At 38.5% G+C, this 21921-nt stretch overlaps 1 protein-coding gene across 1 annotated transcript in view; it reads right to left on the bottom strand.

Moving 5' to 3' along the window:
- Positions 1–18471: 18471 nt before the first annotated feature.
- TACR3 (tachykinin receptor 3) overlaps positions 18472–21921 on the bottom strand; it is a 75608-nt gene continuing 72158 nt past the window's right edge. The window contains exons 4-5 of the mRNA XM_066280421.1: positions 20756–20952; positions 18472–18784 (exon numbers count right to left, since the gene is read on the bottom strand). Of these exons, the coding sequence (XP_066136518.1) occupies positions 18472–18784; positions 20756–20952 (510 nt within the window). The remainder of the gene's footprint in view (positions 18785–20755; positions 20953–21921) is intronic.

Below are 21921 nucleotides of genomic sequence, written 5' to 3'. Positions count from 1 at the left end.
TTGCATTGGGTGTGGGGGACAGGCTGTAAGCAGGCAGGGTGGTTATAGCCTAAGGTTTAGTTTTAAAACTAAGCTTTTCCCCATACCCTTGACTGATTGCATGATGTGGGGTGGTGCACTCTCATGAGGAATCTCATTATGCCTCAGATAAGTGACTTTGTATCAGAGACTTTCTTATTTGTATATTAGATTAAAGGTTTTGATTTCTACACTATAAAGTGGGGCAGACCGGGACCTTGCTCTCTCAGTTCCTGAGATTAGCATTAGAGAGGAGAGCAGAGGGAGGAGAGCAGAGAAAGGCCACGTGGAGGAGGGGAGAGGCAGCCAAGATGGCAGAATGCTGAAGGAGAAGACAGTTTGTGCAGAGTTTGTGCAGAGAGAAGGAGATGGGTAACAGAGATGAATAAGGCTGGTGAGCTAGAAACCTTTGATTCTAGGAAACTTGGATAAGTCAGTGGCTTTGGGAGCCCTGAATGGAAAGGGAAGTGTTTTCCTACTGTGTATTTCTTTCCCGCTGAGTGCAAGCTAGGATTAAAGCTAATGGCCCACCAGTTCTTGACTCCATTGTTTCATTACCGTCTGTCCAAATCAAATGTGAATGTGCATGGGCCAGGCAGATGTGATGGTGGCCGTGGCTACTGGCCTTACAGCTACCCACACAGATTCACTCTTAGGAGACTTAGAGGGTGGAGGAAGAGGAAACCTTACAATTGCTATCTCTAGTACAGATGAAAATTCTGATTTAGAACATAGAACAATATTCTGATGCTTTTTCATTCATAAACAAAAATCCTTTTTTATAGGCTTTCATTATGTTTTAGAATAAACTGTGAACTTTTTATTATACACTTAAAAAAAGTTTCATTGCTAATTGTAAAGCCAGTAGCCACGGCCACCATCACAACCCCCTGGCCCATGCAGGTTCGCATTAGTTTCGCACAGACGGCAATGAAACAACAGAGCCAATAACTGGTGGGCCATTACCTTTAATCCTAGCTTGCACCTGGCAGGCAAGAAATACACACAGTGGGAAAACATTTACCTTTCCATTCAGGGCTCCCAAAGCCACTGACTTATCCGAGTTTCTTAGAATCAACGGTTTCTAGCTCACTAGCCTTATTCACCTCTGTTCCCCATCTCCTTCTCTCTGCACGAACTCTGCACTAACTGGCTTCTCTTTTAGCATTCCACCATCTTGGCTGCCTCTCCTCTCTTCCACATGGCCTTTCTTTTCTTTCCTCTAATGCTAATCTCAGGAACTGAGAGAGAGCAAGCTCCTAGTCTCCCTCACTTTATAGTGTAGAAATTAAAACCTTTAATCCAATATACAAACAAGGAAGTCTCTGATACAAAGTCACTATCTGAAGCATAATGGGATTCCTCATGAGAGGGTACCACCCCTCATCAAAAAGGACGGGAAAGGCTTAGTCCTGAAACCAAGCCCCAGGCTACAAGGGGGCCCACAGCGTGCCCCCAACACACATTAATATAATCAAGCTTATCTCAAGCAAGAAGGGCAACTAATATCACCTGGATGACGGGCTTCCACGTGGGCAGTGCCATCCTTAACAAAGTGAGCATAATATATTTTATCTGCCCAACAGTAATAAAAAATAGAGTTAATTAACAAGGTTTTAACCTTTCCTGATATCTCAAACCAGGCAGAGGTTCAATTTCTTTAGATTAGGCCATTCATCACTGCTTGTTTGGCTTGTCAGACACAGGAATTTCTTTTTAATTTATATAGTGCTTTTATAAATATAACATTATATCTAGACAGTAGTTATGTTAATTTCACTTAATTGTGATATCATCTGTCTAACAATAGATAAATATCTAACCTCTACAAACCTGTAGCTATTATTTTCATGTTTGCGAGTCATGGTGTAGTAAGGTACCAGAAAGCTGCAAAATTAATATTGATATTTTAGGAGGAAAGGTCAGGCTTTTCTGTCTCATCCTTCCTTTGGGGAGGAGAGGGAGAAGAATGTAGAAGTTTCTGGCTTGCAAGGACAATGGGTCATTTAGTTTTAAGTATAGAATAAAGGTTGTCTGAGGAACTTCTTCTCTTTCAATAAGACACAGAACTTACATACCACCCTACATTGATTGTAGTCCCCCCCCCCCCCGCCATTCCTGGAATCCTGAGAGTAACATACCTCCAGGTAAAGGAGGGGAGATAGCCACTAAATGTCTTTGATTACATTACCTCGAAAGTTTTACTGTTTTTGTGAATCCCCTAAACATTGTAAGCTTGCTAATAATTGTATCATGATGTCATGCTCCTCCAGCCTGTGTGGGTTCAAGGGTATATAACCAGCCTCTGAGATGTATTTGGCGCACACAATTTGGGTCTGCAATGCCCCGTGTTAGTCATATGCAGCTGGCATATTAAATAAATCTCCTTTAATAAAACCCTTCACGACTCATTTGGACTTGGTGTCTCTACATAAACCCATGGAAGTGAGGTATGAGTACTTTACAACAATGGTAATAATAACCTTGAAAATATGGAGATATTTCCCATGAATTTAGGTAAAACAGAAAGCTTTGCTCTTTTCCTCATAATAAAGTTGTTTAAAATTTATTACTTACCCAGTACCTGTTTATTATAAAAAAAAAAAATATATGGTTTGGCCCTGACCGGTTGGCTCATTGGTAGAGCGTCAGCCTGGCGTGCAGGAGTCCCATGTTCGATTCCCGGCCAGAGCACACAGGAGAAGCGCCCATCTGCTTCTCCTCCCTTCCCCCTCTCCTTCCTCTCTGTCTCTCTCTTCCCCTCCTGCAGCCAAGGCTCCATTGGAGCAAAGTTGGCCCAGGCACTGAGGATGGCTCCATGGCAGGTGCTAGAATGGCTCTGATTGCAACAGAGCAACACCCCAGATGGGCAGAGCATTGAGCCCTGGTGGGCATGCCGGGTGGATCCTGGTCAGGCGTATGCGGGAGTCTGTCTGACTGCCTCCCCGTTTCCAACTTCAGAAAAATACAAAAAAAATATGGTTAACACACGCACAAATGCAAAATTGTTATCTATGTTTCTACCAACCAAAGACATCTTCATAATATCTAGATTTAGATATATTTTCTTTACTTAAAGCACCGAAAACAGATATCTGCCATTCTTTTTGAACATCACTGCCCATGCTTAGGGAATTTCCACCTTATGAGGTAGATCCTGCCTCTCATTTTAGAAGCTCAAAATCCAATAATTATTTTCAGCTGGCTTTGGAGCTAAGGGTGAGCTCACAGACTAGAATGCACCCATCTGATGGAGCCACCTTAACCTGTACTTTGAATTGAAAGCTGATGAAACAAAGCAGCAGAGATGCAGGAGAACCCCCCAATAAGGGTGGTGCAGTGGTGGCTGCAGCATCCAATTTCCAGAGGCTATAGCAGCAGCAGTTCTAGCAGCAGCACTGGGTGTCTAGTTTTGGTGATGAAAGTTGGCCAGTCACAGTGAGTATGCTCAGCAGGTCTGTAGCAGTGTAGCTACTTTAAGGGTTCTGAGGTGTTATTTTGCATATTGCCCCAGGCCTGTTCTTTGAGCTCTCAAAGAGACTTTGTAAAACCCCAATATGTTGTATTCTATAAAATTTCTTTGGCTAAAATGACCTGAATTAGTTTCTATTACTTGCAACTAAAAAACACTAAATCAGTGGATTACTTTTTGTTATGTGATGGGAAGCATATTTCAGCATGCTTTTGAATCTGGGGTAAATCTTTCTCGTGCGCTAGGATTTTCTGAGGAAATTCTTATGTTCAATTTCAGGGACTTTTGTATTCCTAGACCCAATTTCAACATGTGTGAGTTGGGAGGGGGGAGAATGCAACTGATTCAGCTCAATTCTGACATCATCTACCCAAAGATAGCATTATATTTCACAAGTAAAGGGCTTAGTTTTAAAAACTGCCCCTCCACCCTAACCCCCACTTCAGACACCAGTTGAAAGCTCAGTTTGTAACCTGTGCTTTTGACTCACCATCTACACATTGGGGATTCTAACCACCTGTTGGGAAAATGGCTGTGTTAGGCTTGCTTGCTGGTGCACCAGCTGCAAGCACTTTGCCTGATTAGTGCGTGAGCCCATGGCAGAGGTGTGTGTGTCTAGTCTATGTAAGAGTATTTGTGCTTGCGCTCAGGAGGATTGCGGATGGTGGATCGCCTGCCTGCCACTGTAATGGGCCATTTTTGCGGTTTCATTGCCTTAGAAGCAGTTTTTACTGTCTGTGTGCTCCCCCGCTGTTGCAAGACTCATCAGTAATCATTAGAGAAATGCAAATTAAAATCACAATGAGATACCACCTCGCACCTCTCAGAATGGTGCTCATTAACAAAACAATACATAATAAGTGCTGATGAGGATGTGGAGAAAAGGGAACCCTCCTGCACTGCTGGTGGGACTGCAGACTGGTGCAGCCACTGTGGAAAACAGTATGGAGATTCCTCAAAAAATTAAAAATGGAACTGCCTTTTCACCCAGCCATCCCACTTTTAGGAATATATTCCAAGAACACCATAGCACTGATTCAAAAGCGAGACTCTCTTTTTTAATAAATAAATTTTTATTAATTTTAATGGGGTGATATCAATAAATTAGGGCACATATATTCAAAGAAAACATGTCTAGGTTATCTTGTCATTCAATTATGTTGCATACCCATCACCCAAAGTCAGATTGTCCTCCGTCACCTTCTATCTAGTTTTCTTTGTGCCCCTCCCCTCCCCCTCCCCCTCCCCCTCTCCTTTCTTCCCCCCTCCGGAACCACCACACTCTTGTCCATGTCTCTTAGTTTCATTTTTATGTCCCACCAATGTATGGAATCATGCAGTTCTTGTTTTTTTCTGATTTACTTATTTCACTCCATATAATGTTATTAAGATCCCGCCATTTTGTTGTAAATGATCCGATGTCATCATTTCTTATGGCTGAATACACCATAGTGTATATGTGCCACATCTTCTTTATCCAGTCTTCTATTTTTTTTTATAGTGATTAAAGCCTTTAAGCAAACTCTTGGCCAATACAGCAAGAATGCATAAAAGAGTAGTGTCCTTAACATGTTCACCAAGTCCAAGTTGGCACCAACACCATTCCAAATCCCTGCAAATGCAACCCAACCCCAGTTCAGTCCATAAGGAGCTGTCACAAGGAGCAGGAGTCCAGGAAAAGTCCACATCCAGGAAAACTTCGTATGGCACTGAAACTGTTGTCACAATTCTATACTTTGCAGCTCACGTCCAAGTCCTAATGACTGCTGTTTCTAGCTGGTAATGATTCAGGTAGACTGGAAAAGCCATCTGCAGCATGTGTGGAGATGGAGCTTCTGTTCTCCTCTGCCTGGAGAGATGAGACCAGGTTGCTTTTCCCTGGAGCTCTGCAACTGTGGCATGGTAAAGAGAACCTTGGGATATATTAAGTTGGGTAGCAAAGGTAAATTCATAATAGAAGTTGGCAAAAGGGGGAAAGAGAGCTCTAAATTAGGAGTAGGTCCCAGCCTGAAATATGAGTGGGGCATTGAGGTAAGAGGAATAAAGGAAACAGTATATATTAAACAAAGTAGCAGAAAATAGGACTATCAACACCCACAACAGACATCTTCGAGGGAAGAATAAAAAACCTGACTATTCAGGCGAGACATAGTTAAATGGCCCTTGTGCAAATGAGATCAGTTTACCTGCTTTTTGGAAGAAATACCCTAGGCTCATCCACAGTGTCATAGATGGAGCCAATGGCCCTGGGCACCTTCAGCCTTCAGTGGCAAACTCCAGCATTCTGGGCAAGGTTAGGTCATAGGTGGCTGGAGCAGGGCTGGAAGAGACTGAACCATCCCTTAGAGGAGTGAGGGGGAAGCCTACCTTCCAGTGTCCCTTTTTCCTCACAGCAAAGGCATGTAAGCCTGTCAGGCTTTAGCTCAATGACCTTCCTATTCACTATTGAAGCAGGACCCAGATGGAATCCTATGAGATCCCTTTGGGGTGTTGGAGCCTTTAAGGCCGTATCCTAAAAGCTGGTAGTTCACCTGATCTCTATCGGGCTTTTTCTGCCTCTTGATACCTTAAAAGCCATGCTCAGAAGATCTCACTGAGGGGTTTGAGGATCCCCATCCCCCTATATAAACCTTTTCCATATATCTGGAGCTATTTGGAAAAAGACAAAACACTGTTATTAGCTGGATCAAATAAAAGAAGGTAGAAGTTTGCAGGAGAAAAAGATTTGGCATTTCCTGTTCATTAGCATTCAAAAGAAATTTAAAAATTTTTAAGTAAAAAGCATGATATGGTAGACCCGTAGGAGTTCCATGGTATGACTCCCCCCTTTTAAGTTTTTTAAAATTGACCTTAAAATATTTGCTGGGTACACTTTAATAATACCTTGACTTTAAAGATTGTAAGAAATACCCATAATTTGAAAGGTTTGACAAAATATAGTAAATGCTTTTGCTACATATGCAGGATCATTGTCAGTTTAACCAGTTTAGGAAATCCAATAATAGAAAAATACATACAGACAATGAGCTATAACATGCTTAGCACCCTCTCCTGCTGACAGAGGTTACTATAAATCCAGAATAGGTATCCACTGTAACATGGACATAGGACTGTTTGCCAAATGAAGGTATATGAGTAACATCTATTTGCCAAAGTTGTCCTGATAGGGGTCCTTGAGGGTTAACTCCAAATGAAGGGGCAGATTGTAGTATAGGACCCCTTGGACAGGATTTACCAATCTGCCGTGCTGCTTCCCGAGAAAGTTGAAAAGTTTACACAGGGCTGCAGCTTTCTGGTGATGAATAGTATGAGACTGAATTGCTTGATCTGTCATGGTTGCTCCAAATAATTTTCTTTTGGGTAGCTTGATCAACAAGGGCATTCCCTTGTGCTAAAGCTCCAGGGAGCATGGAGTGAGCTCGAGTATGTCCTATAAAACATGGAGCAAAAGCGAGACTCTTTGAAATGGAACGGCCCAATGCTTTTTGGGTTTGCAGTTTCTCTACCGTTTGCTTGAATCCAATGTGGATCTGCCTGGTCTCAGCCACTGGCATTACACCACACCCTTCAACTCAGAATGCCAGTGGCAAGTCCAGGTTGTTACGCATACTTCTGACTGACTGGCTATAAATGTTCAATTAATTTGCTAGAGTTGCTCACAGAGTTCAGAGAATCATTTAACTTACTAGATTGTCAGTTTTCTATGGAAGGATATAACTGAAGCACAGCCAGATGGAAGAGATATGTAGGATACGGTATAGGAAAGGGGAGGGAAGTTTCCATGCCCTCTCTGGGTGCACCATTCTTCCAACACCTCCATGTGTTCACTAACCTAGAAGCTCTTCCAACCCAATCCTTCTGGGTTTTTATGACAGCCTTAGTACATAGTCTTGATTGATCAAATCACTGGACATTGGCAAGTGATTCCATCTCCAGATCGTTTCCTTTCTCGAGGTCAGGTTGAGACTGATAGTTCAACCTTCTAATCACATGATTGGCAACCAGCCCACATACTTAGGTGGGGCCCAAAAATCCCTAATCTTTGTTTTTTAGTTTTATGAATATAAAATGTCCATCTGTTTAAAATGTACAATGAAATGGCTTTTAGCATCTTTACAGAATTGTGAAGCCAACATAATAATTTTAAAACATTTTCATCACCCCAGGAAGAAAACTTGCATCCGTAGCAGTGAGTATCCCTTTCTACTCCCTCTCCCCTCCAGCACTAGGCAACCAGGCAACAGCAAATCTACTTTCTTTCCTATTAAATTCACCTACTCTGACCTGACCAGGTGATGGTACAGTGGATAGAGTGTCGGATTGAGACACAGAAAATCCAGGTTTGAAACCCGAGGTCACTAGTTTGAGCACAGGGTCACCAGGCTTGAGTGGAGGTCGCTGGCTTGAGTGTGGGATCATAGACATAACCCCATGGTCGCTGGCTTGAGCCCAAAGGTTGCTGGTTTGAGCCCAACGTCACTGGCTTGAGCAAGGGGTCACTTGCTCTTCCGTAGCCCCCAGTCAAGGCACATATGAGAAAGCAATCAATGAATAACTAAGGTGCCACAATGAGGAATTGATGCTTGTCATCTCTTTCACTTCCTGTCTGTCTGTCCCTATCTGTTTCTCTCTCTGTCTCTGTCTCTGTCACTCACACACACACACACAGTTCACCTAGAATAATTTTGAGGTTCATCCATGTTTGTAACACAAATCAATACTCAATTTCACTTTACTGACTTCCAAATAATACCATGTTTTGTTTATTCATTTATCAGTCAATAGTCATTTGGATTGATTTCAGTTTTTGTCTATTATGAATAATGCTACTATGAATATCTGTGGATGAGTTTTGTGTGGACATATGTTTTTGTTTATGTTGGGTAGACATTTAGGAGTGGAATGGTTAGGTCCTATAATATCTCTGTTTAACATTTTGAGGAATTGCCAAACTATTTTTCGCAGCAGCTACACCATTTTACAATTAATTTAGTTCCAATTTATCCACATTCAACTCAAAATTCTATCCTAGTGGATGTAAAGTATTTTATCATGGTTTTGATTTGCATATCCCTAGTGACTAATAATATTGAACACCATTTCATGTTTACTGGACACGTTTATATCATTTTGGGAGAAATGTGTATTCAAACCCTCTGTCCATTTTTATGGGGTTGTTTGTTTTTTTGTTGTTATGTTGTAGGATTTCTTCATATATTCTGGATAGTAAACCCTTATCAGACATATGATTTACAAATATTTTATTTTATATGTTGTCTTTTCACTTTCATTATAATGTCCTTTGCTGTACAAAATTTTTAATTCTGTTGAAGTCCATTTTAACCATATTTTTCTTTTTTGCTCTTGTATACTGCTCACAGAAATTAGGGGATTTATTGCTTTATAGTCATGTTGAAATATCCCCTAATTTTTGTGAGCAGTACATTTGGTGTCATAGCCATTTCTAATTCCACCGTCATGAAGATTTAGCTCTGTTTTCTTCTGAGAATTTGTGCTTTTTAATATGTATATTTATGATGCATTATAAGTTAATTTGGTATACGCTGTGAGGTAAAGCTTTAATTTATTTCTTTTGCATGTCAAATCTGAGTCTCTCAGCTCCATTTATTATAGAGACTATTTTTCCCCATTGAATGGTGTTAGTACTTTTGTTGAAAGTCAATTGGCCATACATGTGTGAATTTATCTATATTCATAAGGGACACTGGTCTAATTTATTTTCTTCTGATGTCTTTATTTGCTGTTGATATCAGGTTAATAATGGCCTTATAGAGTGAGCTAAGACATATTCCTTCCTCTTCTATTTAATTTTTTTAGAGGGGGGATAGACAGGAGGGGAGAGATGAGAAGCATCAACTCACAGTTGCAGCACCTTAGTTGTTCACTGATTGCTTTCTTATATGTGCCTTAACCAGGGAGCTCCAGCAGAGATAGTGACCCCTTGCTCAAGCCATTATCTTTGGGCTCAAGCCAGCGACGTTGGGCTCAACTCAGAGACCTTTGATCTTAAGTCAGTGACCGTGGGGGTCATGTCTATGATCCCACACTAAAGCCAGCAACCTCGGAGTTTTGATCCTGGGTCCTCACATCCCAAGTTGATGCTCTATCCACTGTGCCACTGCCTGGTCAGGCCCTCTTCTGTTTTTAAGGAAGAGTTTGGAAAGGATTGCTGTTATTCTTTAAATGTCTGGTAGAATCTACCATTGAAACCTTCTTGTCCTAATCTTCTCTTTGTTGTTGTTTTTCCTATTTCTTCTTGCATAAGTTTAGGTAATTTGTGTATTTTAAGAAATTTGTTATTTTAACTAGATTATCTAATTTGTTGGTGTGCAATTGTTTATAGTATTCTCTTATAAACATTTTAATTTTTGTAAATTCTGTGTTAATGTCCTCACTTTCACTTCTGATTTTAGTTATTTGCATCTTTTCTCTGTGACAGTCTTGCTAAAAGTTTTCAAATTTGATGATCATTTCAAAGAATCAACTTTTAGTTTTGTCGAATCTATAATTTTTCTGTTCTTTAATTCATTTATCTCTGCTCTAACCTTTATTATATTCTTCCTCTTGCTAGTTTTGGGTTTAGTTTTGCTCTACTTTTTCTAGTTTTGCAATGTGTAATTTTGGGTATTTAATTTAAAATATATTTTACCTTTAATATAGCCATTGACAGATATGAGTTTCCCTCTGAGCACTGCCTTTCCTACATTCTATAAGTTTTGAAAAGTATTTTTCTTTTACTTATCTCAATTATTTTCTAATCTTTCTGTGACTTCTTCTTTGATCTTTTGGTTGTTTAATTTCCACACATTTGTAGATTTTTCAGTTTTCATTCCATTATTAATTTCTAGCTTCATTCTATTGTTGTTGGAGAATATATTTTGGATAATTTCAATTTCTTTAAATTTCAAGACTTATTTTGTGGTATATACCATGTAACCTGCCCCTGAGAATGTTCTATGTACACTTGAGAAGAATGCGTACTCTGTGGTTGTTATGTGGAGAATTTTATATACATATGTTAGGTCTTGTTGATTTATAGTGTATTTCATGTTTGCTATTTCTTTTTTAGTTATCTCCCAAGATGTTCTGCTCTTTATAAAAAATAAGGTATCAAAGTTTCCAACTATTTTTGCAGAACTGTTTATTTCTCCCCTCATTTATGTCATTTTTTAATTATTATATTTTCTGACTGTTAGGTTCTTATGTATTTATAATTGTTATATTATCTTGATGAGTTGAGACTTTATCAATATATAAAGTTTTTGTTTCTTGTAATAGTTTTTTCTATTTATTTTAGAGAGGAGAGAGAGAGGGAGATGCACAGAGAGAGAGAGAGAGGGAAGGGGAGAGGAGCAGGAAGCATCAACTCCCATTTGTGCCTTGACCAGGCAAGTCCAGGGTTCGAACCAGCGACATCAGCATTTTCAGGTTGATGCTTTATCCACTGCGCCACTACAGGTCAGGTCTAGGTTTTATTTAAAGTCTATTTTGATTACCATATATTTTTCCTTATTGAGTCATTTTTCATTGCATGTAGAATTTTTCTCTTAATTTTTGGCTTTCAATATTTTTAGTGTGAGGTATCTGGATGTGGATTTTCTTTTGTCTATACTACTTGGAATTCACTAATTTGTAATTAATTTATTTTTCAGTAAATTTAAGAAGTTTTTAGTCATTATTATTAAAAAATACTTTTTGGGCTTATTCCTCTCTCTTCTCTCCTTGTACTTCCATTATGTTTATGTTGGTGTGTTTCATGGTATCTGACTTCCTTCTGAAGACCAATTCTTCTTTTTCTGGTCTCTATGTTCCTTAGGATTAAATTTAGTTTTAATTTGCATTTAATAAGTTTTTCAGTGTAGATATTAGCAGGAATACCACTACCTCCCTCTAATGTAGGAGGTTGAGGCCCTGCAGGATCACACTGGATTCAGTCAGACCAAAGAGCACATATGGAGCCAGAGGGCAGTGTGTCATTCCTGTTTAGTCTCATAGGGTGTATGAGAGACCAGGCAGGGGAAGGAGCTGCTTCTCACAGTGGTAGATAGGTGAACAGGGAGAAACTGCCTCAGTCCCACAGCTGCGGGTGAGCAGGCAGGAGAAGAACCACTTCTCCCTCAGAAAACACTCCAGGAACTGCTCAGGGGGCAAGTGCCTGCAGCCTCTTACGGGCTGCCTAGATGATAGTGGCTTTCGGCCAAGAGCTGTGTCCTTGATTACATATGGTGTTTATATTAAGACAGGGTACAAGGTTATGTGTCCTTGGTTACATCAGGTATTATGGCTCTGCAGCTGAAAACAAATGAGCTAGCCAAACTGTAACCATTTTCTCCCCCCCCCCCCCTTCGCCAGTTATTGCAGTAATGAATAATGCTGCAGTGGGTATGTGCTGCTGCCATCTCATTTTCCAAAGTCTTGCTTTATAAGCTTTTCATTCCAAGTAGCCATAAGTGGCAATATAACTATTCATAATGACACTGCATGCTATTGATTATTAATGACTAATTCTCCATTGATTAGGAGATCAGATAGTTCAAGACCAAGAACATAATTAAACTAAACCAGAATCCCCTGTGGCCACTCCCGGTAGAAAGTACTATATCAGTCAGAGGTCTAGTTAGAAAAAGGTAAATCATGTTAGGTATTTCAAGCCAAGATTTTGGTCCTATAAATGTTAGAAATTTGAGAGAGCAAATAAAAAAAGTATGTTGAGGTAGCTGAAAGATTCATACTTGCAAAGAAGTAGTTATTATATGTAGTTCTGGGATATAAAGAAAGAAGGGAAGATGTTGCTAGACTGAAAATTCAGAGGAGGGAACCCCTTGGGCAGGTGCTTGTGTCTCTGTGAAGGTGTTGTAGGCCTTCAGGTGAAAAAAAGGAAGTCTGATTGGTAATCTGATTGCTAAGGGGCACAGTGCATTTATTACCGTTATGTTGAAGGGTGCATGGAAAGCTAGTGCTGGGGTGTTGGAGAAAGCCATTGGTTGGCGTAAAAGGTTTGCTACTTCTGGAATGTCACTTACCAGAATTTCTGTCCTTCTATTGTCTAATTCTCTTCTAGTGACTCCCATTACAGAACCTAACAGAAACAAAGGCAACAAGGAAATCTGGAGAGTGGATTTCATCAAGTTCCATCTCTGGTGTTATGAGAAGAGAGGTATAGAGCGGGGTTGGTGGTGATACAGTTAGAAAATATCTGACATACTTTGACACTGAGAAATAATGGATATATGAAGCACTTCAAACTCTACTATACCTCACATAAAAACTCATTCATTCAGGCCTGACCTGTGGTGGCACAGTGGATAAAGCATTGACCTGGAATGCTGAGGTCACCAGTTCGAAACCCTGGGCTTGCCCAGTCAAGGCACATATGGGAGTTGATGCTTCCTGCTCTTCACCCCCTCCCCCCTTCTCTAAAATGAATAAATAAAACCTTTTTTTAAAAAACTCATTCATTCATTCATTTGTTTAATAATTATTTAATAACCTCATTCCCTAATACTGCTTATATATCAATTCAGGGGTATGAGTAATATATATAATGCATAAGTAAATTATACGGTATTCTGGAAAATGAGAAATGCTATAAAAATGAAGAGCAAAATAGGATATTAAGAGGAATGGTTTGGGTGTAAGTGAGGATTGGTGATATTCAAAAAGGTAATCAGGATTAGCCTCACTGGGCAAAGATTTGAAGAAAACAGACTTTGTCATGCAAATATCACAGTCGACAACATAGGCAGTACCAGAGTCCTGAAGTTGTGTCATGCTTGGCTACATGTAGCATGCCAAGAAAGTAGGCAATGTTGATGACTCCCTGGATCCAACTGAACACGAGAGAAACCAGCAGAAACAGTAAGGAGGGCCACATTATGAAGCCATGAGAGGACTTTGAGCAGATGAGTGAGATGGTGAGATGCTGTTTTAAAAGAATCACTCTAGTTGTGTTATTGAGAATTGACTTTAGGGAAGACATGGATGGAAGCTATTGGCAACAATCCAGGCAGGAGATGGTGGTAGCTTGGACCAGGTTTTCAGAAATGGATATAGTATGACGTAGTAAAACATTAGATATCTTTTAAGAGCCTAGAAGATTTCTTGATGTTTTGAATGTTTGGTAGGCTGGTAAAAATGTCCTGCTTCTTTCTCTCTCTTTCCCTTTATGATGAGCTGGTGTGACAGGGTAGGGGATGCTTGCCTTGTCTCTGAGTGGGGTTGAGGGACTGAATCAAGAAAGATGACAGTGTGGGTCATTGCTGCCACCCGACGTGGACTTTGCCCTGTGCGTGTTCCCCAGAGCTCGGGGGATGGGCCCTTGGCGGGCAGCCAGCGATGCTGCCTCAGGAAGCTGAGAATAACTCACTCCGCTTTCCCACTCTCATTTGTTTTCTTATTTTTTAACCTAAAAAGGCTGTATCTTTCCTAGAAGTTGAGCTTAGTTTCATATGTGGATTGGTCATTTCTAACTGTATAACTTTCCTTACTCAGGGCCGAGGACCAGATAGCAAATTCCCAGAAATCTGGTGAGAGCTCTGAAAAGAGCTTGGGGCTAAGTGATAGGATGTTATAATGCTGTATCTGCCCCTCAAAAAGAGCTCTGGATGGGGGCAGAATGGTCAGGGTTTATTTAGTGTTCTCCCCGTGCACATAACGATACTGATGATGTTTTTGGACATGTATTTAATGTTTGCCTTGTCCCACGTATGCACCAAAGCTTTCAATCTTCACAACGGCACTGTGAAGAAATTATTATTTTCTCTTTTTTATTGAGGAGTTCAAAGAGGCCCAGGGCAGAGAGTCACTTGCCCAGGTCTCCCAGCTGACAGGTGGTGGGGCTCATAGGTAAATTCCAGCCTGTGGGTGGGAACAGCTCTGGTGCCATGGCTCCGAAATGCCATGCTCTGTGCTCAATGGCATGCACCTTTCGCTGCATTCCAGCTAGCCTGCTCCTGCTAGCCACACAAAATATTATTCTACATTTGACAGCTTTGCTCTGCATAGATGCTTTTTTTTTTTCAAATCAAAGGAATTTAGGAAAACTGTTCATTTTTATGAGAAAAAATACAGAAGAAAGCGCAGTAGTCTTGAGGAATAGCTGAGTGAGTGTGCTTAGACAAGATAGGACCCTCCATAGCATGTTTTGCTAGCCAGAAAAAAAAAATATTAGGGATGCTTTTACATTTAATATTATTTTGAATGTTTTTAAGAAAAAAAAAGAAAGAAAATCTATTACATATACCACATATGCAGAGTATGATTGTATTAAACCTCTTCGGTAGAATTGCCACAATGTGAAAATACTTTATTCACTAGCTACAAACTTTATATACATTTATTTCTTATATACAAAGAATTTCACCAAGCTATTTTACAACACGTAATTACTGACCTTACACAGAACAACTGGACATTATTTTTCATTTCTGCTTGGCCCTAAGGGAAATTTTACAATCTTATTATTCTACATAGCAAGTGTCATACTTAATTACCTTAACTGTTGGCACACTAGCTACAGTGAGCAGGAACTCAAATTGTTACCGTTAAAAGTGTGAACAATTGTTATAACTCTCCTGCCTTTGTAGATGATGAAAGAACTTATCAGATACTATTCAAAAGTTTTCTGATGAAAACTAGAATTAACAAAAAGCAAATTCAAATTATGAGCTGGCCAGCACTGATTTTTCACATTTATTTTGTGCTTCTGAGGTATGATACTAAGCTTCTCAAAATTCGTCTGTGGCTTTTGAAAGAGCGAAGTTCACTCTGAAGTTGGCAGGATCTCTGTTTATAAGACACTGGCAGGATCTGGAAAAGAGTATGAATTTGGCTGCTGGGTCAGAAATATCACCATCATGAAGTTGGGAGGCAGAATAATGCAGCACCACAGGGAACTACCAGCAACTAACAAAGCTGGTGATGCTACATGGGATTCTAAAACACTTATGTTATGTTTGCTTTAATTCTTTTCCCATGCAAGTAATTTATAAAATGCTTTGTTTCCAGATGCAAAATAGTGAAAATACAAATGTTTACTATTTTTTCATTTTTGTCTTTCAAAAAGAGAATATTTAAAACAATGCAAGGTTTTTTGATTTAGATTTCTCTCAAAATAGTGTGTATTTTTCTTTCGCTGAGCTAAATCTAAAAAAATGTTAGAACATTTTAACTATCTGCCTTGTGTTTCTGGCCAGAGTTTGCCTGTGAACAATAAAAAAGTTTCACAGTGAACTTTAACATCAAAGGATAGGGTGAATTTTGGATGCAAGTTTTTCCAAATTCTGAAAAATATGAAAACACTGACAGTTTTATTTAAAGAGACACTCACTGAAGCCGATTTCTATGTGTATTATTCTATAATTCTCAGTGACAAAATTCATAGAAAAGGGATAAAATCTTATCTCTTTTATATTATATTCATTTATTTCATTGTCATTTTTCAGATTTTAAACTTAAAAAATTTTGTTTTATTAATCTTGATTTAAGAGTCTTGACTATGGAGTGACTGGTGTCAATTTGTTCTAAAATATATTAAAAAGATACTTTCTGGGCCTCAGGTATTTCTGTCATGCTAGAAGGATGATACTTGGTATGTAAAATAGCAAATCCACTAAGAAAAGAAAAAAAAAAAGAAAACAAAACAGCTGATTGGAGCAATTTTTTCCTTAGCTGTTTTTAGCAAATTCTAATGAATTTCCCTAACATGTATGAAGGCCAAGAGTTGCTTTTCAAATGTATTTTGGTGGTGGCTGACTGCATTGGATCTGAGGGCCACACTTCCCATTTGCATTCTACAGCTGAGCATGGTCCCATGTTTCAAAAAGATTCATTAATGCTAGTCCCATAAACATTAGTAAATTTTCCTGACACTTTCACATTGTATGATAAGCATTTACAATTTTTGGAGTGACCATTTAAAAACATATTCAACAATTAGATACTAATAACACATTTACTTATGTAACGCATGCATACAAACTTCATAGAGTTTTTTGAGCTATCGTGGCAACTCTGTAATGATTATTTACTATTTCAGCATTGTTTTGAACTTAGTTCTTTGAATTTCTTACAAACATGAAAATTTATGCGTCGGCACACTCGAATATACGTATGTATGTGTGTCTGCTTATTGGTGTAATCAGAAGAAATTCAGCTTAAACACATATGGTGGGGTTGTTTAAATGTTTAACACTTTGAGACAATTAGATGTTTCTGGCTTTGGGTTAAAAATAAAGAGAAGGATTAAAAATTTAATGTCTTGGTAGTGAGAGACCATGATTTGCTCTTGAATAATTGCTTTTATCTTGTTCTTCAAAAACAAATAGTCAGGTTTCTATTGATGGAAGCATAACAATCCTGTAAAGTGTTATAGGTAATAATTTTAGCTGAATAGCTTTAAAAATCTAACTGAATATTTTAAAGGAGAAGTTTGTACTATATGTCCACATTCTCAAAAAGTTTTTGCTTTTTTTGAGCAGAATTCTAATTCAAGAAAGATTTATAAACACTGACATCTGGGAATAAATTTTACACTTCATGGTGTACCTTGTTTTGTATGCTCTCAGAAATGTGGCAGTTTATTTTTTCTTGTAGTAAAAAGATGCTTCTTTGGGACCATTATCTTATTTCTTTTGGTGGGGGGGCAGTTCTGAAATATCTAAGCAAACAAGCAAAGCTCTCTCTGTGGGAAGGAGTATACCATACAATTGTTTGCTGGTCATGTGTTCATAACTATAGTCTGGCTTTCAGTTGCAATAGTTCATTCACCTTTCTACACCTTGCCTGATTTACTTATATGTATCTTAGTACACATAGGCAGTACATAGACTTTTTTTTCCCCAAGGACTTACTTTTAAATATATTTTCTGATATTTTCCCTTAGCCCTTGCTGCTTTCTTCAATGCAAAGAGAGGAGAAGAAGAGGTCTCTGCAATTTATAAAGTTGATGTTCAACTTAAACTTTTTCCTTGGGTTATAGAGAAATACATCTTCCTTTGGAGCTGGCAGATGCTCCTGTTTGGCATCATAACTTTGAATTAGTACTTTTAATTCTTGCCTAAATTTGATAGCCTGTTTCAGAGACAAATGGGAATCTTCCCTTCTTCATTAGAAGGCATGTTTAGTGTTTTATAATCTACTTATTTAAAAAAATTGTAAATATGAAAAATTAAAATGTAGAAGATCATAGTAATTTACTTGTCTTTTTAAGGTCCAACTTTGACTATTTCTTAGGTTGCACTAAATAAAATATATAATGGTCAAAAAGTAAATGATTATTTTCTTCCTTTTGAGCTACTCTCTCAGAAAAAAAAAAGAGAATGACATGTAGTTGCTTAATAATTGATTAGATTCCCTTTTCAGTTACATTTCAAGGAAATAATTTTTAAATATTAACCTTTAAATTAAAAAATTTAAATCCTTCTACAAAATGAATTTCTCTTGCGTAAGTTTTCATTAAGTCCTACTCTTTCAGGCTATTTTTCCATCACTCTCGTGGGAGGATATTCATTTAACCTTTTTTTTTTTTTCTGTTTATAGCTATAGATGAAATTGCTTTATTTTATATAGATTTCATTATTATTCACTCACGACATTGTATTTTAAAGTTTCTTACATCTTTTGGAAAAATCACAAGTCACTGTAGTTTCCCAAATGCATCTTGCAATTTTTAAGTGAGAAAATCTAAACATTTATAAGCATTTTTTCAGATATATTTTTGTTTGTTATATATACTGATTTAGAATTTTCAAAGACTAAATTTAAAGCCTGTTTTAGTTGTGAGGGCAGCAAATATCCTAACAGTGGTTTTGTGGTCTGGATTTACACCCTGCCTTCCTCGACTCAAGCAGAGCTGCCTACACACCAACCAGCCTTCTGTTTCGGGAGGACTGACTCGTGAGCAGGAGGGGCTGGCTGGCGCGTGGCAGCCTCACACTGCCCTGTCACCGCAGGAAGCGGATTTAGGAATACTCGTCCGCGGAGGTATAGGGTGAGCTTATGAAACTTGAAGTGGTGGAAGCCGATTTGGAATTCCTGCGGGAGCAGCCACTGAAGCTGGGGTCTCCTGGAGTCGCTCTCTTCTTGCGGCTGAATCTGGCGTTGTCGGAATCACTGGGGTCAAACACCACCGTCATGGACTCCATTCTGCTTACAGTGTAGAGGCTGCTTTGCCGAGTTGGGTGAAACCTGGTGGTCTTGAGCTCCAGCTCATCATAGCTAGAAACTTCGATGAAAGGACACCAGCGAAATGCTCTCTTAAAGCCAGCTCGAAATCTGAGGAGAAGGAGGCCACAGGTTAAAAAAACAAAAACCGAAACTATACTGTTTTCAAGGGGAAATTTCTTTCAAATGCCACAGAAAGCCCTACTTAATTTAAGGCTTTTCAGACAATTCAGTTTTTGAATTTGATTTTCTAGTCAAACTCTTAGAATTTATGCCGCAGTATTGGTACTAGTCTCTTAAGTTTTTGTTTGATTTGAATCTTAATTTCCCATCAGTGAGAAGCAAGTCATCAATGAGTAAAAGCAGGGCCAGTGTATCCACATGCCAAAGAAACAGTGTAGAAATTTTCTTCCATAACTGTATACATTTGCATAAGTAAAATTGAATTAGTATTGCCAGTTAAGGCACTTAAAGATGACATTTTTCAAAACAGATTTTTTTAGTCATAATACAGTTATAAATTAAAGCCTTATTTAATGTTAGAATTAATTTCTAAACTTGATTAAAAAAAATTTCTGTGAGTTTATTTGAGCCAAACCAACAACATATGCAAGGAAACAAGATCTCAAATGCTCCCTCATCTTGATGGTTTTGATCAAATCATATGTAAAAGTGAAAAATCCTTGGCTTTGTAGACCATTAAATGAAGTTGATTAAAAACAGATGTACTGCTAGCGTGGTGGTTTAAATTGGTATATGTTAGATTCAGGGAGTACTGATATACTGGGGCTGCCAAAGAGTGTAACTATTAAAGGAACAAGGAGTACTGATATGGCCGGTGAGGCTGAGAACAAAGAAGGTCAGAGACCCTTATCAGAAGTTTATGTTTGAAATTCGCCACTAAACTAAAACCGGCCCCTGTTGCTATGCTGGCCCCTGTTGCTATGCTACCTGCGACCTCCCTAGCCAATAGCTAAACTGCCACATCTGCTTCTGTAGTATGCTTGTTCACTTAGGATATATAAGGACCTGGCTGTAAGCACCAGGCGCGGCTTCTGTTTCCAGCTCCTCGTGAGCACGGTGTCTCTGGACATCTTGGGAGTTCGCCCCTGTGCAGGTTAAACTGGCCAATAAAGTAACATCTTAACTCCTGAAAGTCTCCGACGTTTGTTCTCGTACCTGGTGGATGCAACACTATACAGCTTATGTAATTAATAAAAGAAAGTAAGAATTAAGTGTTTAACAAGCTTAAGGTATGGTATGATGGAGGGCCAATTGGAAAGAGAGATCATGTAGTTAAAGTTCCATTTCTACTTGTGCCCAAAGTAGCTCAGAACACATTGGTTTATTAAGGAAATTAAATATCAATCCTATGAAGTTTACCCTACTCATCCATGTGCTAACCTTACAACCATGGTAATTTTTACCTGAAAACTACATTTTACTCCAGCCTTAAATTTAACTGTAAATTGTCCTATTTTTTTTTTCAAACTTCACTTTAAAAATAGCTTTTGCTGACCACCTCACCTTCTTCACACCCCATGCCAAGGAGGCTGTACCCTCTTTTACTCACTGATGTCATTATGCAGGAATGCTGACTGGATTTCCCCTTGCTTTGCTGCTGCTTCTATCATACTCACAATAGCACCCTCTATTTAGAAGTTTATTTACAAAACGTCCTATTCAGTAGAGTGCAATCACATATGCTGTCACCTGTGCATTTCAGTGAAGTATCAATTCTTGAGGACCTGAGCACATTTTCAACTCACCTTCTTCGATGTGAAGGTATTCCTTTTATTCTTTGGCAGATAAAATCAGGGAAGGTTTGGGGAGAGAATTTGGCCCATATAAAAACTGTCCTGTTAGAGCCTCCAAGAACATTGTTTTGAGGATGCAATTGTTAAGGTGGGATATATTTTATAGAGTAAGGGAGAGTCTAAAAAAATATCCAGCTCTGTGCTCTCTCAGTGAATTTTTGAATTTCCCCTTCCTTTTGCATTTCAAATTTGTATCAAGAACTTTATACGCTTCCAGTGAAGGCAGGAGTGACAAGAAACTAGCATTTGGTAATTTTCTTTTTACCTCTTATTCAGACAGCAGTAGATGATGGGATTGTACATGGTTGAGCTCATTGCCAGCCAAAAGCTTGCTAAGTAGACCTGCTGGATGTATTTCCACCTATTTAGTTGGTGATAGATTGCAGTGAGGATGAAGTAAATATGATAGGGCAGCCAGCAGATGGCAAATGTCACCACAACAATTATCATCATTTTTACAACCTAGAAGAGAAGAAGGAAAAGGCCATTTTTGGAAAATTTAAGTCATTAAATACATTACTTACAATGCTTTCTGCAAATCATCTTTTCCTGACAGTACAGTTAAATATATAGCATGCCTAAGGAATAGTCAATATATTTTTAAAATGGGAGCTAATAAAGGGACAGTTGCTTATGGTAAGTCTTAAGTAAACATATTTGTGTCACCATTCTGTCTTTTCCTGAGTGAAAGGGGTGGCACTAAATCAAACTGAAACAAATTTATTTTAATAAGCCTGCTAAATTTGTTCATAATTCTTTTGGGAATTTAGAAATAATGTTTAGAATATCTTAAAATAATTTTGAGACTTACCCACAGTTAGGTCAGAATATAACTAGAGAGTCTTGATATAAATGGCCAACACAGCACCTTAAGACTATGAAAATACATTATTTATGTATTGACTTGTCGTTTGTAAGCTGAAGAGTCAAATAAAAGTTGGCAAAGTTAAGCGTCATAAGTGTGACGCTTAGACAAATCATGAAGTGGATCAATGTGGAAGGCAAAGCTTTCTCAAAAACCTCATCATTGTACCATCCTGGTGACTAGTACTGAGCTGATAGAAATTGGCCACCAGAGTTAAAAATTCTAGTCAATAGCACACAGAATGTCCTCATTAATTATGTCATGTAAAGTCTTTTGTTTTTCTCAAGACTCTGTAAATTGCATTTGAAGAGCACATCTGAAGAACTGTGTTCAGATTTCTGTGTTTTAACTCGCCTATTTCTTATTCTTATATTTGTGGAATACAAGTAAGAGCCATATTTTATTATAATTTACATTTATACAATGTTTCACATATTTAACAACTTATTAATTAGCTTTCAATTAATTCTACTTTAGGGAACTGAGTCATGGACCAAAAGATTTGACCACTGTGATTCATGAAACAAAGTTAGAGTATTTAAACCTCAGACTCCTAGGATCTAGAA

This window comes from Saccopteryx bilineata, chromosome 5, assembly GCF_036850765.1.
Source record: "Saccopteryx bilineata isolate mSacBil1 chromosome 5, mSacBil1_pri_phased_curated, whole genome shotgun sequence".
Classification (NCBI taxonomy): Eukaryota; Metazoa; Chordata; class Mammalia; order Chiroptera; family Emballonuridae; genus Saccopteryx; species Saccopteryx bilineata.
This window is presented reverse-complemented; position numbering and strand designations above follow the sequence as displayed.